Source organism: Triplophysa dalaica, chromosome 15 (assembly GCF_015846415.1).
Source record: "Triplophysa dalaica isolate WHDGS20190420 chromosome 15, ASM1584641v1, whole genome shotgun sequence".
NCBI lineage: Eukaryota > Metazoa > Chordata > Actinopteri > Cypriniformes > Nemacheilidae > Triplophysa > Triplophysa dalaica.
In genome coordinates this window covers 17,486,773-17,504,304 of record NC_079556.1, presented here as the reverse complement: position 1 = coordinate 17,504,304, position 17,532 = coordinate 17,486,773, and the positions used below count along the sequence as shown (strand labels likewise).

The 17,532-nt window shown below is 37.7% G+C and overlaps 1 protein-coding gene across 2 annotated transcripts; it reads right to left on the bottom strand.

The window, feature by feature from the left end:
- Positions 1–1,572: 1,572 nt before the first annotated feature.
- Positions 1,573–6,501, bottom strand: otx2b (orthodenticle homeobox 2b). 2 transcript variants are annotated; one of them, XM_056767815.1, is made up of 4 exons: positions 6,402–6,501; positions 4,232–4,449; positions 3,528–3,679; positions 1,573–3,353 (listed from the first exon to the last, which is right to left on the bottom strand). In XM_056767815.1, the coding sequence occupies exons 2-4, from the start codon at positions 4,326–4,328 to the stop codon at positions 2,733–2,735; spliced, it is 870 nt and encodes a 289-aa protein (XP_056623793.1). In that variant the 5' UTR covers positions 4,329–4,449; positions 6,402–6,501; the 3' UTR covers positions 1,573–2,732. The 2 variants fall into 2 exon arrangements, with proteins under 2 accessions (XP_056623793.1, XP_056623792.1); XM_056767814.1 differs by lacking the exon at positions 6,402–6,501 and adding an exon at positions 6,200–6,370.
- Positions 6,502–17,532: the final 11,031 nt, after the last annotated feature.

Genomic DNA, 17,532 nt, shown 5'->3' with positions numbered 1-17,532 from the left:
CACTGCAATCCAAAGAAAGATATTTGTTTAAACAAAGAATTTGTAAATGTACATTTAAATTAAATTAAGAATACTAGAGTTCAACATATTATAATGCGTATAATGTAATAATAAAATATCACCGTTACATAAAGTCATTTTCCTTTCTTTTTCTACAGATATTATCGAAAATGCAATTGGCTTTGTTTCCATTATTTGTTCAGTATATTGTGTTATTTAAGTCAGCATCTACAGTATGTATATTGTTTGTGTCACATCATAAAACAACGCCTGAAGTGCATTTATATTTTCTAGCGCGTTTTTAATCACCTTAATATAATCATTAATAGATATTTAGTGGAAAATAGATGTGAAGCTCAAAAATGAGTAAAAAAAAGTTAGAACATTTTGGAGACACAGCATCATTTTACAAAGATTCATTTCGTTTTCCAATTTTACTGAATGAGACAAAGATTATTCCGATCCGTTTAGTATGTTTAGTTTACTTCACTTTATTATTATTTTTTCAATAACAATGATTGAATAATTCGAATGAAAATTTGATTATTTGGCAAGGACGTTAATCAAATGGTCCCACGTTCGTGTATGGAAGAACATGAAATATGTTAAAGATTCCCACTCTCTGACTCGAAATAGTGTGCACTAGTGCCCTTACAACAGAACGACTCTAAGACTCAATGGTTACTGTCACGAACTTGTTCTACACCCCTCCCTTGTGAAAATTTTGTAAAACATTTAGCCACAGAGGACTGCGAGGCTGTTGAGCTTTGTGCTTGTAGCTATTTATTTAAAATTTTAATAACAGAATGTAATCTGTTGTTTTAGAAATATGTTTTTAATAGACTTTTACTAGGTTGTATTATGTAGTTTGGTTGTGTGTTCGTTTATATTATGGTGTCTGTTATTCTTAAATAATGCAATTTTTTATTATGAAAGGGTGCACAGAAAGTCATGCGGTTCAGAAAAGGGGGTCTTTAAAGTAAGCTTTCAGTAACGTTTGAATTGCCCTCTGCCCTAAAGAAACCCCGCCAGTGAAATATTGGGATTAACTGGTCTTTGAGGCGCGGATTAGCGCGACTTTCCCAAACTACACATTCCTGCTGCCGTGTTTCTTAAAACGAAAGGGCCGGAAACCCGGCGGGGAAATAAGAAATAATTAAAATTTGCTCACGCCTTGCAGTTACAGAGATACATTTACTTCAAGTGTTTCATTCTTTAATGGTCAAATTACAAGCCAGTGCTTTTTAACTTTCAATTTTAATTTAGATTTTCTGCTATAAAACACTTGTTGACACCAATTTTATAAAAAAATGATTGAAATGCACTGTTCAGTGTGGACAGTTTATTGTAAACCAGTCAACCAGGAGAACACTATTAAAATTGGGATTTCATCCTTTCATTCGTCGCAGGGAAATGGACACCAACGGTTGTTTCAGTTTTTAAAGAATAAGAAAATAATTCACCTTTGATACGATATTAATTAATTAACATGTGAAATCGTTAAATACGTTCAATGTAGATACCCCAGTTTTGACAGTTGTGTGATAAGAAATGAACCGTCGCTCAAAGCTATTAAAATTATGAATTCTTTTTATTTTTTTGGGATAGGCTCAATTGGGCCTCTCCTTCCTAATTAACTATATAGTTTATGCTATGGTGATCTATTAAATACAAACACACACATACAATCCATAGTACATTTTAATAACTCGTTCAGACCTAATCACTTTAAATGTGGTTTCAGATTTGAAATAGTTTATTATTGTTTCTCTGGTGGGACCACGTTATACCACTCCAGCCAAAATTACAAGGTTGGTATATCAGCTAAATGATCAATGAAGATCAATAGAAGGGGACAGCCAGTTCCTTTCCAACACGTCCTCTTATATCCCTGTATTCTCAAGATGGGTTGTCTCCTGAAATTAATTCAATGGTAATTATGTGACTATAATTATTTACTGTGGTTCTTTAAAGAAAAAATGTTAAAAATCTAGTAAAATCACAGCCGAGTCTTCGCAAATGCGACGGAGCTCACAAATTGCATACAGTTACAACAGATCACAGTTTCGAAGGCTAGCACAGATAAAAAACACAAATGTACCATTTATATAAGACACACATTGATTGTCTTTTAAAAACTACATATTGATTCCTTATAAACACCTTTTCTTAAATAAAGTAGTGCATCCAGGTCGCCATTGGGGCGTTCAGCACACACACACACACACACACATACAAGCATACACACACATCATACACACACACACATCCTCTCTATCATCCTCCTGATGGAAGTGTCTCTCGTCTTGCCAACATTGAAATAGGTCGGCGTGCTGTAAGAGGCTTAGAGAAAGCCTGCCCATTCCAAGCACTTAACCAAAAGATTGGCTCCTTTTGCCGTGTAGTTTTTTCTCCTCTTTTCCTGTGTAAGGATTTGTTCGGTGGCTTTGACCTAACTTATTACAAACTCACTTTGATTTCCTTTACCTTAAACAACAGGTTGTGGTAAATTGGCCTATGTTTTTACGCACTCATGACCCTTAAGAAAACTTGTGTACAGCACAAATAGATATTTCATTTCAAGACTAACTTCAAGAGCGCTGTCTGGCACAGTGCGACCCATCCAACTCGGATAGTCCACGCGTCATGGAACACTGTGTTTTTGGAAGGATGACAGGTGTATAACGTTTATTTTATGGTCTTTAATAGTGTCGATGGACGTTTTGTTACTTTCACAACACCTGGAATTTCCAGGAGGAAGTCTGATCTTTATAATCCAAGCAATCAGCATTAAAGTTCAGTTTCCACGAGGACGCTTGGTCCTTATAATCCAAGCAATCCGCGGTAGAGTTGAAGCCGAGCCCGGAGGCTCCGTAACCCTGCGTGGAAAGGGTTGCGGGAGACTGGTTCAGGTGACTTGTAACAGCGTTGCCGCTCATGGGGCTTAATGTGGATCCTGGTCCGGTCAGCTGATGGTGCATGGGCGTCAAGTAAGAGCCACAGTCCATTCCCCCAAAGTAGGACGTGGAACCAGCATAACCCTGACTGTATCCGGACGCTTGGGTATAGGTCATTGGGTAGGATCGCTGCATGCAGGAGGAGGAGGTAGACAGTGGGTCTGACAGCGGCGAAATGGAAGCCGGGCTCCAAATGGACACCGGCGCAGTGGTAGTAGAGATGGCCGGGACTGAAGTGCTGGAGGGCGGGGTGAACTGGCCACTCGCCCCGCTCTCAGAACTGGCTTCCCGCGCTGGAGAGCTCTTCTTTTTGGCAGGTCGCACCTTGTTCTGGCCTCCGTTTTGTTGTTGTTGCTGCTGCTGGCGACACTTTGCCCTTCGGTTTTTGAACCAAACCTGACGCGCGTTAAAATAGAGTTAAATACATTCTGGCAACTTCAAGTGTCGAACACCATCAGTATAAAAACATGTTTTACTTTGAAGAATATATATATAAGCGCTCTTTTCCATTCTCAGACGTATACGATGTTTTTATTATTAAAATTGCAATGGTTAAGAAACACTAACTACCTGTACTCGGGACTCTGGTAGGTTGATTTTCAAGGCCACCTCCTCTCGCATGAAAATATCCGGGTAGCGCGTTTTAGCGAATAAAGCCTCCAGCACATCGAGTTGAGCTCGAGTAAATGTTGTTCTCTCACGCCTTTGCTTTCGAGGAGTCGCTGTTTAAAACAATGTAAACAAATTCATTAAACAAATGTCCATCCACAACGTCATCCAGCATAGATTAATCTATACTATAAAAATGTTATGAAAAATTATTAGAGCTTTTTATATTCATATTTTCATGCTAGTTTTTCATGCTAATATTCTTCTGATATGGTGTTATTACGGCCTGTCTTACACAACAAATAATCACACAAATAAATTAACAAACAGTACCAATAAGTCAAAATAAATGAAGAATAAAAAAGTATTAAAAAGAATACAAAATTGATAGTTGTTAATTCATGTTCATGTATTTTAATTTTTTTGTCCGAAGCTGGATTTCAAAAGGGTTGTGAACCAAAAGTGATAATAGCTTAATAACCATCAAATTTTTACCTTGGAACTTTTTGTAATAAAATTATTAAACTCGCAAACCTTTACTACAAGTAAAATTGCGAGGTCCACTATTTATATTTAAACGGTGGTACAAGGGTCAACTAAATAGTCTTGAATACATAAAATACTTTTTGTGCAACAGTTCTTAATAATTAAGAATTGCGCCCTACCTGGGTATCCAACGGATGGATGCAAAAGGTCCATCCCGGAGGTAGTTAGACTTAACCCGTTGACCGTGTAAGGTGGTTGCTTAAGATACGACATCATGCTAAAGATGGTGGTGGGGGTAAAGTTGGAGAAAATCTGGAAAGCGGAACACCGGTCTGTTTTCCTTATTTCTGCTTCTGGTTTGTTTTTGTCCTCAGCGATGGCGGTGAATCCAAAAGCCCTGTTTCCAAAATAATGAATAAATAAAACAGTAAAATAAGAAGGGCGTTCAGAGAAACGACGCAGGTTGTTGATTCAGCTTCGGACATTTAATAGACACTGGGTCCTCCTAACTGCGTCGACATATAAGCGAATAACCCACGTCAACACCGCACTGCTCTTAAAAGCTGCTCCAGATCTCCAGCTGTCCTCCTGAGATGAACGAAGCTCATCTTGACAAACGCCCCCTGTCCCTCCCCTCCCTCCCCTCTCCTTACCAACCCCAAAAAGTTACATCTATTAATTGCAACAAGTCCTCACAAAGACAAACTATACGTCGTTCAAATGTGCACACAGGCCAAAACACAATTTGCATAGGAACCCGCTAATTGTCTCGGGCATTGATTTGGGGGCTATTGGTGCAAACAAAGGCCAGTGTTAGCCTGATAAGTAATGCTGATAACAAAAGCTCGATTGGCGAAAGTAACAATGACAAAAGTAGCCTTCTTTTCTCACTTATATCAGTCCGAATAACAGAACACATTCATAATAATAACGTGTTTTAGTGTTTCTATTAAATGTCTATTATAGCCATTAAATAGACATCTGATAATGGTAAAGTCAAAGAAATAGCTCAAATCTAACAGTTTCTTTTTCCATTAAACAATTGTTTGTTTCCATTTAGATTTATTTAAGGTTTATGGTAAATTTACGATGGAGTTTGTTTGAATTGAAAGCACTTATAGGATCTGCCTGAATCAAATCTATAGAACCCTTTATATCTATCAACGATTTCAGGTTTAAGAATAAGTTGTTTTATAACATTGGCGTTGTTTTATTCCCTTAAAACTTATTTTATCATGCGTCATTTATAATTACGCGCTGCTGACGAATCACAACTGTACGAATAATATATATTTTTCAACAATGCAAACTTTGGCCCAATTATGCAAAATTATTTTTTTAATAAAAGCCCTTGCAACGGTTTCATCCCTCAATCTGTCACTTTTAACAGTCATCGTCTTCCAGTTGCACAGCCGCTCAATAGTAATTACCTCATCCAAGAATTAATTATGATAAATGTTGTTGTTGATAAATTAACGAGATAATCCGTGTGGCACGCGCACCCTAATTACTGGACGCTACCTCTTCAGCTGAACGTTTGGCCTCATTGATTCTGTGCATGACTACAAAAAAAAACATGGATACGCACACACACATAACACACGTGTATTTTACTGAAACTTTCCTTCTTACATGCTGGAATTAATATTAATAGAATTATTATTTTTGGTATAAAATGTCTTCCAAATCATTAGTTTACCTGCATATGAGAGGAGAATTATTCATTCAACATGCAGTAAATCGAAAATTTCATATTTCCATCCAAAATAATAAGAACGTGCCGATTGGGCTACTTTATGTTAATTTTCTATCAAACAGAAGTTGAAATGAGATGAAAAAATTAAATTGCACTTTATAAAATCGACTCTATTCATCAGTGGACTACCACACAAGGTAACATGCATTAGATATTAATTTTACAACAATATAATCATTAATACATTTTACTATTAAGATTAACTTTTTTGATAAAGGGGCTACCTTTGGGTAAATATTAAAAAACAATAAACAGATTGTTTGCGTAACAAAATCAATGGGCTAGAGAAAAATTATGGACACCCTAATAATAATTATTATTCGTATAATTTGCTAATTCAATGAAAAATGCACAAAAAATAAATAAAATAATATACAAGGCAGCTACTTACAAAATAACTGGATTCAGTTCGAAGTCCGCTAAAGTTTAACGTCCGATAGCAAATATACGTCTAAATCGTTGCAGAAATATTCAAGATATCAAGATAAAATCCTTTTCATCATTATGAAACCGAAGCAAATTAGTTATGAGGAAGTCTCTAAAGCTAAGCACGGAGAATGGGTGAAATGGTTTAGAGAGATTAAAGCACGTACGGTTATGATTCGCTGCTCCTCTGGGCTGAAGTTGCTGGAGTCTGATTTGTACAGCACGCTGGCCAATGAAGAGCTCAGGACTGGAGTCTGTTTCTCTCGCCGGGCCCTTTGCAGGGAAACAAATGTAGCAGCGACTTTTTGATGCAAACTCTCCAGCCAATGAGAGAGAGGCTCTAGCGGAGCACATTCTCATCTCTAGGAGATTTTTAATTCGCGTTTTATTTATTTTTAGTTGTTGGTTGTGAGATGTGTTTAAAATGACCACGTTTCAGATGCGGTGGCCTTTGGTGTACCACTCCAAAAAGTTGCTAAGGTTTAAACAGTATAATTATAAAAGCATGTTATTACAATATCGAATTTAACTGTTCAACCCTTTATTATTCTTGAGACTGTGCTTAAACGCCGAGGTTAACGGGAGAAAGCAAATGCTGAACACGAGGGCTTGAATACACGCAGTCCTCTGTGTTTTCTTTTGCGTATAGCTGGAGGGATTTACGGGGACTTAATTCCTTAAAACTGTCCTCTCGTCCACATGACGCTCAAACTGCAAGTGCTCAAGCTGATATACTCAAATGTATCAAGCGATGAGTGCATCGCATTGCCATGGGGCTAGATTAAGGCCTTTTATAAGACATGTAGAATACACTTGAACCCAGTGTGGAGTCGTGCGAAGAGGAGGTGAGTTGGGTAGCTTTCCTTAAAAATGTTTGAAAGCACGTTGCCAATATCCACTTTAAGAAATCTCGACCGGGACTCTTCTGTGTGGGAAGAAAGCCGTCTGTATCAAAGCAGTTAATATATTTTAAGATATACTGAGAACAGAGAACCCGACAAGCGCCCGGATGACCCGAGATGCGTGGAACACGGTGAGCAACATTTAACCGAATATCATTCTTATATAATGCAAGTTTTGATGTAATTTATTGTAAAGCATATGTTCATAAATGATTTAAACATAGTTTTTTATTGTATTAATTATTTTATTATTATAATTATAGTAATCACAATTATCATTATTATTATTATGATTATTATGGTCGATGTTAATCTTAATTTCATTAGGTTCAAATTATGACAAATAAGAAATTTCAATCCAAATTTATAACTTTATGTCTTGCCTTATATTTTAATGAAACATTTTGTTGCTACTGTTAAATTTAAACTACATGAAATGTTTTACGAGTTAATATAATCTTTAAATTTGAGGTTTTTATACTTGAGGACACCGCATAAAGAATATAGCATATACACAACAATTAAAGCATTTTACATAATGACAATAAATATAATAATGATAGACATAATTTATGAGAATATATCTCAAATGTTCAAAAATTCAAAGAGTTTTAAACTGTTACAGTTGATACACAGATGGCCTGGCAATCCATCGTTAATTTGTTTATAGGGGACAGCCATATAACTTGATCATGGGCTATTTAGTTAAACTTTAGCAACCCATATATTTGAATGTAAATTTTCAATGGATTATGGATGAAAGATAAGACTTTACAAACTTTATAATGACTCAACTTTTAGACAAGAAAAAGAGTTTAAGTCGTCCACCTGCTATATTCTGGAATGCTCTGAAAAAGGTGAAAACCACTAACGGGGTGATTTTTATAATTTTTCCAACATTTACCAGACATGACTATTGTTTTGTCATTTTGAAAATCTTCAGACACTTTCTTTTTCTTCAGCGCTTTCGGAAGGTCTTTTTGGGGGAAAGTGACTTTTTTCTAAAAAATAAATCTTACACTCTCTATTGTGCCCTGTTGGGAAAACTGCAGGTCGCCGCATGCTAAGGATTATCCAAGTCGATAATTATAGGAGGACTATGCCTAAAACAAATCGACATATATGTACGATTTGAGGTTATTATTTAAAATGAATAAATAAACGGGGACCTAAATATACTTTGGAAAGTTCACATCAAACATTTGTTGTACCTTAGACAGTAGCTGTGTAATGTGTTAAGAGACACGTACAGCTGTGATAAATAAACCATGTTTTATCAAGCACTAAAACACTTGCTTGTGTCGTTATCTCTGGGATCTCGGCCCGCATTACCTCTCGCTGTTTAAATTGCTAAATTATTTATCGAATTCTAAACGCCCCGCGTCCGGAGGGAATTCTCATCTTTAAAGGAATTGTGGTTTGTCAAAGTGAAAAAGAGCAATGCGTGCTGGCGCCTGTGGCCACAACAGCGCAATCCCAGTAAATGACACCCTTTCCCTTTAATCTCCACTTTAGTTGAGTGGCGAGTTGCAATATGAAACGTTTATTTATTATAAAGCTGAACATGCATCAGTAAACTATGACTTAATAATATAGGTTCTATTATTTTCTTTGTTTATTTAAATCATTTATTATTATCTAATTGGCCTAGATAAAAAAGAACAAATAATATTTTTTTTTTAAATTTAATAATAATAATACAACAATAATAATAGTCTAATAAATTGGAATTGTTGTATTATCATTTTTGCTGTTTTTACTGTTGTTGTTGTTTTTGTTGCCCTTATATATCATCAAATGACCTCATAGGTTTTTGTCTCTCTTACAGATCACTCCGAATATTTTGCATGAAGTAATGGACTAAAGTGGCAAGTGGACATTATCTTTTTCTTTTCTGTGTGGAAAAGCACAGTAGGAAAGAATACATTTCTTCTACAATTTTATTAAACAGAAGACTAAAAAATCTGTGATGCCTTTTCAATTATGCCACCATGTTGCATTAACTGAAAACTCGTTTCGTTGACTTAAAAGGACTTAAGTTAAGATTTGTCTTTCAGTGTTACATATTATGCTGTCAATGTTTTCAAAACGCAGATAAAAATCATATACACTGTTTGAATGGACATCATTTACGCAATTAGAAACGGACTTGCTATCATATTCTCCTAAATATTTCTATGATTTGACATAATTGTGACAGTGTTTAAATGCGATAACAGAGTCATTTCTGATGAGAGGAACACTTGAATGTGAAGGTATATTTGCACAAAGTAATTACTGTGAATAAAAGAGCTCGTTTGATCTTTATTGACATTCATAATTTGCTGTGTGCCATGTCTTCCTGTAAGGTACGGGGAACTTAAATGGGGTTAAATGTTACGCGTCATGGTCCAAGAAAATAAGGATGTCAGATTGATAGGGTGGAGAAAACACATTCGGTTTGCACAGTACATTTCAAGAGATCACTGAGGTATTTACATATGGAAACAAGTCTGTGATAAAGAGAAATAGAGAAGGAAAGAGGGATAGCACGCGCGCGTGCAAAATTTATTATTTTTTCAATGTGCAAATCATCTACATACAGTTTGGTTTTAAACACGTAAACACACATTACCTATATTCCATAAGAATACGTTATTTTATTGAGCAAGTGTTTCTACACAATTGGCATCACTCTTACATCCACCAAAAAAATGAGCAAAAACCATTACAGGACCCAAGCATGTGTGTAATGCATTTAGTATTTTCTGGAAATATTTAATGGTTAATAATCACTATAGTAATTGTTTGTTGACTGTTTGCACAGGGACAAGCAACAAACAAATGGATTCAATTAAAACCTTCAAGTCATCAATATGAGGCAAAGTAAAGCCCTCCACTATACTGACAAGGACAAACAAGTACACACAAGGGGACACTAAACGTTCTTTCAGTCATGCATAAACATTCTTTTCTCCCTCTCACAGACACAAACACAGACACATGCAAAGACACACACACTATAGATCTCTAAACTTTAAAGTATTTAAAGCAACACAATTGTTTCTGATCCATCTCCTAGTCCCAATCACATTTATAAGCAAATAACATTATTCACTGTTGCACACCCTCTAATAAAATATGGTCCGTACACCACATCCTCAGATAGCATGAGGTTTGTGGCGTATCGCAGAACCTGCCCTGCAGTGTGGACTTCACTTCTCTTCCCTTTCTGAGTTCAAAGGCACAGGAACATAGAGGGTCGGATTTATTCAGGCATTATGTGGTAAATGGTTGGATGTCTTTCTTGTAGTCTGCAAAGCCTTAAGATCACTTTTAGGGAACGTTCTATTGTGAAGACGCCTGTGAAATCCCCATAATAAATTCGCCAGACGGGCACAAGCAATGGCTATTTATGATTTTGGACCTTTCTTCCTGTTTATCTTGCCTTGGAGGTAAAGGTGTGTCTGTTATGGATCACTTATAGACTTGTATGGCACTACAAAGCGCACGTGATAGAAAAACAATCACACGGATGCCTGCAAGACTGGATATAAAATTCTGGTTTTGTTCTTGTTAAAATTGCCCTAATTAATACTGAAATGCTTTGAACAAGATGTAAACTGATGTAATAATTATTTGCTGTTGTTTTGTACCTCAGCCAGACTTTGAACGCTGGACCACAAATATATTTGTTATTGTGTTGAAAACATCAGTGAGTCTTTAATTATGTGATATAATTAACCCCGCACCCAGTCTGAAAGGCAAGTGAGTTGAGGACTAGCCCCCATATGGGGTTGAGCATTCCTTACTTGTGCCCCGTCCAAACCCCACTTTGTTTTGAGTGACATTCTGGCACTCTTACTCATACAGCAGTACTCAGCCACCAAATTGTACCGTCTTGCTGTGTAATAAACTGCCAGTTCACACGCATCTCTCCCTCTCTCTTTTTCCTCAAGTGCTTTCTTTCTTTCTTTCGTTCGTTCTTTCTTTCTTTATTTCCCATTCCTTCTTCCGCCTTAATTCCTCTAATCCCGTTCTTTCATAAAATAACACATCAACACCAGAATTGCCAGTACCTCTCTATTTATATCTTGGGATAGTGGAGGCTGTCTGTTGGGACTCCTCTTATGATTCTGTCAATTAGATGTTTCCATTACGTTCCCTTCACGTTCCTGCCATGTTCTTGTCCCAGCTCCAGTCGGAAGTCAGCTCCAGCCACAGGCTGGCAGCTGTTTTTTGCAATTGTGTATCTCCAAGGGCTTCAGTTTCAACTGGAACCCTCCCCTTCAATTAGGAAAGTAAACACACGTCTGCGAATATGTGCTATATGTGCTCCAGCTATGATAAAACAACCCCACACTCTTCTTGTTATGATCTCTCACTCTCTCATTTTCACACTCTTCAAACTAAGAGATTCTGGCATCTAACTGTAATGAGTTCTGGAGAATAAGGTAGGATAGACATTAGAAATAGATTTTGGACACCCTTTAATTGGTTTGTTTTCTCAAAATCTCAGCAAAGTTTGGATTTGCTTCAGTAAAGAGTGCCAGAAAGCATTACAAACACTACAATCTGTATTTTGATAATATGAAGGATAACTGACTGACATTTTTTATTGCATATGTGAAAAATGATATGTTGTTATACTGTATAAAATGAAAAAAAGAAATGGGTTAAACATTGCTGACACAATGCTCACCAGCTGATTTTAAATTCTGTATATTCAAAAATCCTCATCTGCTGAACCAACAAAAAATTGTGTACACAAAAATGATTTTTTTGACTGGAAATGTTTCAAGGTTGATTTACCAAACTTGATCTGCTTCTGTGGATTTGCTAAGAAATATATTATCATTATATTTTTATATTACTGCCTTGAAATATTCTAGTATCTATATAGATGTTTACTGACAGATTGAGGAGGCATCTAAACTGTAGCAATTAACTGCACAGATACTGGAAAAAAATGAATGTTGTTTCCATTTGAGATTAACATGACACGTCACCAATTGACACTCTCCTGGTTACCATGGGGAATGAAATAGTGCTGAAAAGAATGTAGAGTCTGCCAGAGTTGCAGACTGGGATATGACAGGCTAAGTGTGTGTGTGCATTTGACTGTGTGTGTGCTGGGGGTGGGAACACTCTCAAAAACCCCAGTGGTTACCGCCTTGCGGCTGGCAATAGGGATGCAGGAATTTCTCTAGACCTACTGCCCGGAAAATGCCAGGTGGGAGACGAGGAGTGGACGGAGGGTGTTGAGGAGTCACCATTAGATGCCAGAAGGAGGTGGTGGATAGGAGGTGGTGGATAGGTAGCTCAGGAACTGACAGAAGCGCGGTAGAAAAATATAGTGATCAAAATGTAATTATAGTCACTTTAATGTCAATCGCAGATTTAACAAAGTAAAATGTCTTTGCATAGTAAGATTGCGAATGATTAAACTTGGGTCTGATTATCCTTTTTGTTTTGCTTTCATTGAATTTGTAAAAATGTACAGTGCTTTATGTGATGTAACAATAAAACACATTGCATTGAAATGTTTTGCATAATCATTAAAATATACTTAAAATGAACTTTAAATTACTTTCTTTTTCAACTCAGTTTAACTGTACCTTTGTACAGTTCTTATTCTCTTAAAACTCTTGCAATACCAAATAATGTATAATGTTGAAATGCACTAATAATTTAATAAGCATCCTGATAAACACAGTGACCAAAAGTATCCTAAAATCTACACAAACTGACCCAAATAAGAGTGTTTAAGAGCAGAGTCATATTTTTCGTAAACACTGAAAAGGAGGAGAAGTTCAGTTACTCTGAAAGTATCGCGGTCTCTGCTGAAGAGCTTCTGGGGCACAGTTCAATAAAGCAGCAGCATAATGGTCAGCACCACGGTGAAGCCATCGAGTCATGGAGCAACATCATGCTCCGCAGCAGGGGAAGACATCGGGCAGATGGGTCCAGTGTAGCGGTACAACTCCATCCCTCCTCCTCTCTCTTCTATACTTCACCCGTTCAGTCTTTCTGCCCCACAGTGCGATGGGTCAGAGTCTAATGAATCAAAATCAAACAGATCTGGAGGGTTATTGCGCAGGAATAGATGAACAAAGCACAGTGGGAAGTATGAAAAGGCTGTGTGTGATTTGTCAATGATTGGTGAATCAATTACTAGGTACATGGAAGTGCACAGTAATTTCAAATGAATGAGAACGATTGCTAGCGATGAGAGGAAGAAGAGCGGTGGAAAGAGTGTAAGCAAACAAGTAGTGATGAAGAGAGAGATAGTAACAGAGAGAGCAAGGGCAGAAGTGTGATTGAAAGAGAGAGGGCAGGCATATTCCTTTGAAATGCCCACTCAGGGGTAGGAGCCTGGAGAAGCAGGCTGGAGTGGCCCAGCGCCTGGACAGACAGGCAGTCACCACTCTGGGCCAGAGTCCAGCACCCCTCCGCCATTCCCACCAGCCTCTCCTCCTCGCCCAGGCCAGACTGGCTATGTCCCCCCCTCTGCCCATCAGTCAGCCAGCCTCCAGTGGACCAACTGGAGCCTCGCAACCACACCTTGCCAACAAACCCTCCCTGCAACCCCCACCCAACTGTATGGCTCAGGCCCAAATTGATCCGCCCCATCAGAGCAACCTCTGCAGTGTGAGTGACTGATTACTCCATAAGCTCAGCACATTGCGCATGGTCTGTTTGATATGGTGGATATGGTAGGGCCTTTGTTGGGTCAGAATTCTATGCCGTTGTTGTCCCCTTCGATGACCCACCGGAAATTGTTACTAGCAATTGATCTTAACCTTTGGCTTCCCATAAATTTTCATCAGTCCCTGACGTACAGTTCAAGGCCAGTCTGAAGTAGGGGTGTCACAATACACCAAGAATGACAATAACTGTGATAAAGAAAAGCATAATTTTCAACATTGTATTAATTGTACACATATTGTGATATTGTGAATAATCAAGCACCCGTAATCCCAATGGTTCCAGACTCTCTCTCTCTGCTTCATGTGTAGTTTGAGCGTGATTCACTGATCAAGAATAAACACAACGTAATCAAAATTAAATATGAATTTGATTGATAGCATCATTTATTTCTTCAAAAAACATTTAGATATAATAGATATCGTGATAACAAATTAGTTTGACCATGCTAACAGTGGAGTGAAGATCTAAAAGCCTTTGACGTAGAGGCCTAAAGTTGTTATATGAAGTTGTATGATGCAAAACATACAAAATGTCAGATTTTTTGAAAAATGCAAGAATAAAGGCTCCAGTAGTCAATGAATGTGTTGTCTGTGATATTGACAATGGCTTTAAACATCTCTGATTTGGTGTCTCAAATTGTCACAACTCAAGAGTTTCTATCTGTGCATCCCGTATCATGTTTTTTTTTATTATCGACTGATTTCCCCTTGTCGCTGCCATTGTCTCTTTGTTAGTCGTGTTTCAGATTTTGACCTGCCAAGTCCACGCCCTCTTTCTGAACTCCTCTGCCAATCCTTGTTCTGTGCATTCCTCCATTGTTTAATTTGCTCAGATATCATATGAAGCATCATCTTGTCATGTTTATCCGCTCTGCATACTGTCAGGGATGACAACCTCAATCTCTGCCACCCCCAGGTCTGAGACAAGGTTACTATGTCCCCATGGCAACAGCAGCAGGCCCACATGATTCGGCACAATGTGAGTGGGAACCTTGCCAGAGACTGGGAATTTGGGTGTGATGTAGGCAGTGTGGGTAACAGGTTCAGCCCAGTGGAAGCACATGGGTCACATGAGGACTGACTCTAGTGTATTAGATTACAATCTAGCAAAGTTACTGCTGTCAAGAGCTTTACATGTTAACAAGACCATATTGTTTCTATTATTATCCCTTAAAAATAAGGGTGCCGAAGGATGCCATTGACAAAGCATTGGAAAAGATTCTTAAGATTGTAAATAAAGAGGATAGTTCACCCAAAAATGAAAATTCTGTCATCATATACTCCATTGATTGTCATTTCAAACCTATGTGACTTTCCTTTATCTGCAGTACACAAAAGAAGATATTTTGAAGAATGTTGGTAACCAAACAGCGACTGTTTGACTTTCATTGGTTTCGTGTCCATACAATCGAACCGGTTGTTCGGTTACCAACATTCTGCAAAACATGTTGCAGATAAAAGAAAGTCATACATGTTTGAAATGACGTAAGAGGGAGTAAATGACGTTTTTTCATACTACTAGGAACATTAGAAATCATTTTAATTTTATTCAAAAAAACAAGTCATGGCCAGGTGGTGTGTAGTATCTCTTACTCCATTTCTTTTTTTTTCTCTATTAGCTTTTCTCACTCGTTCTGCACCACTAGCTTGGCTGTGTGTACTGGTGCGATGTACCCAATGTTTATTTTGTTGTTCTCGTTACAGACCATAAACAACACTTACACCAGTGTTTGGAGTTAGACTCGACCGTGTGTGTGTGGCATGTGCTTTATTTGCTGATAACAGGATTTGCTTGTGGTACAAATCACCAAACGAGCAAGGTTAATTGTCAATATGAGCGCAAAATGGCTACACACTTTAATCATTGGTGTGCGTCAGTTTTATTATTTATCTCCAGTAATTAGATATAGACAAGCTTTACCCCTTTTATATCAGCACTTCAATAGTGTGTCAAATTGTGCTTTTGTTGTTTCACGTCTTTTTAGTTTACGACCGAAACAGCGTTGGTTTAGTTCTTCATCATAATAGTTATTCCCAATGAGTTTATGATGTAAACTGTATTGTATGAAATTACTTTAACCAAGGCTTTGGGTTGACAGTTTTAGCCTACTCAGAAACAAAACAGCTACTAAACAGTAGTTATGTACTTTATTTACGTCAGAGAGGTCTGACAGGGACTGAAAGGGATAAATGCATGCTAAGATTGAGAGGTAGGTAGTTAGAGAATGAGGGGGTGGCAGGGTGGTCATGTTTTCCACTGGCACGTCGTTAACCTCCTGGGTCTGTGGGGAGAATCGGAGCTGCTGTGGGAGCTTAGAGCATAGAGCATTTGTTTGTGGGACCCCCGGGGGGAGGCAGACCCCATGCCTGAAAATGGGCTTCCAAAACAGCAGTGGGTTGACGAGAGGGGAGGGACTGGATGAGAAGAGGGAGGAGGAGAGGGGGAGACTTAAACAAAAACACCCCGAGGGACAGGGGTCCCCCTTGGGCAGAGGCCTAAGACTATGTTCCTAGAAAGACTGATACAGAAGTGAGTTTTGAGTGGTGAAGTGTTGTTCACTGTTGTTATTTGAAATGAAATGATTGTTGCAGATACACACAGCCGTGGAAAATCAAGACACCATTTTAAACTTTTCTTCATTTTTCGGAATTTTCAATATCTAGGTATATGTTTCATTCTGTAACTACTAACAAGAGTTCTCCTAAATTTCAAATAAAAGTAAGGAAAACAAATTCATATTCAGTTTTAAGCAATACAACAGTAATGTTTGCACTGTATTTAAAAAAATTCTCACAGTTTACATGTGTTTTCATGCTGTCAGTCTTTCACATTGCTGTTGGATGACTTTGTCACTCCTGAGGTTTGATTTTGTTGTAATTCAACAGACACTGGACGGCAATGGCAGTCTAGAAATGAGGATTAAATGAAAACTTGGAATGGTCTCTTATTCCCTCCCCACAGATGTAGTTGTAACCTATGTATTCATGTGACTTGTAATCTGAGTATTGATATTGAGTATAATTCTGCAGCAGTACATAACGCTTGCAAAAACAGCTCAGGAATGTCCATGCTATCAAGTTTTTTTTGTTTCAAGTGAATGGGGAGCTTTTAGCCAGGCATCCTAAAATTGCACAACTTTTAAGCACCACCAAATCCATCTTAAAGAGGAAACTGCATGTTTACACATATCAATGATTATATTATATTTAAAAGTAGAATAGAACAATCTGACGTAATGTTTTCAGAGTCACACATTTGTCTGTACAAGTAAATATTTTTGCTGTACAAAGTGCATCTATGTAGATTTTTGGGTGACAAGAGACAAATTAATCATCCATGTTGGTTCAGATCAGCATCTTACTTGAAGTTTTTTCATCTTAGTAACAAACTCTCACTAAATATGTGATTATATTTCCAAGACAAGTTCCACATATCATAACTGGGTCAAGACTGAAATATGGCAACCAATGCATGTTCACTTTTCCCTGAATTGTTAAGTCCGTTTCTATAATGATTGCCTGAAACTATATTGACCCCCTCGGCTCTTTTTAGCAGAAGAGGGTGAGCCAGTATATTGATGATGGCCTTACATTGGCAACAAGTCAGTGAATCCACCCTGTACCATATACTGCTGAGCTGGTAAATACTCTTACAGTCAGTGTATTTCCAACCAACCTTTAACCCCCTTCTTTCTCTTTTCCACCCA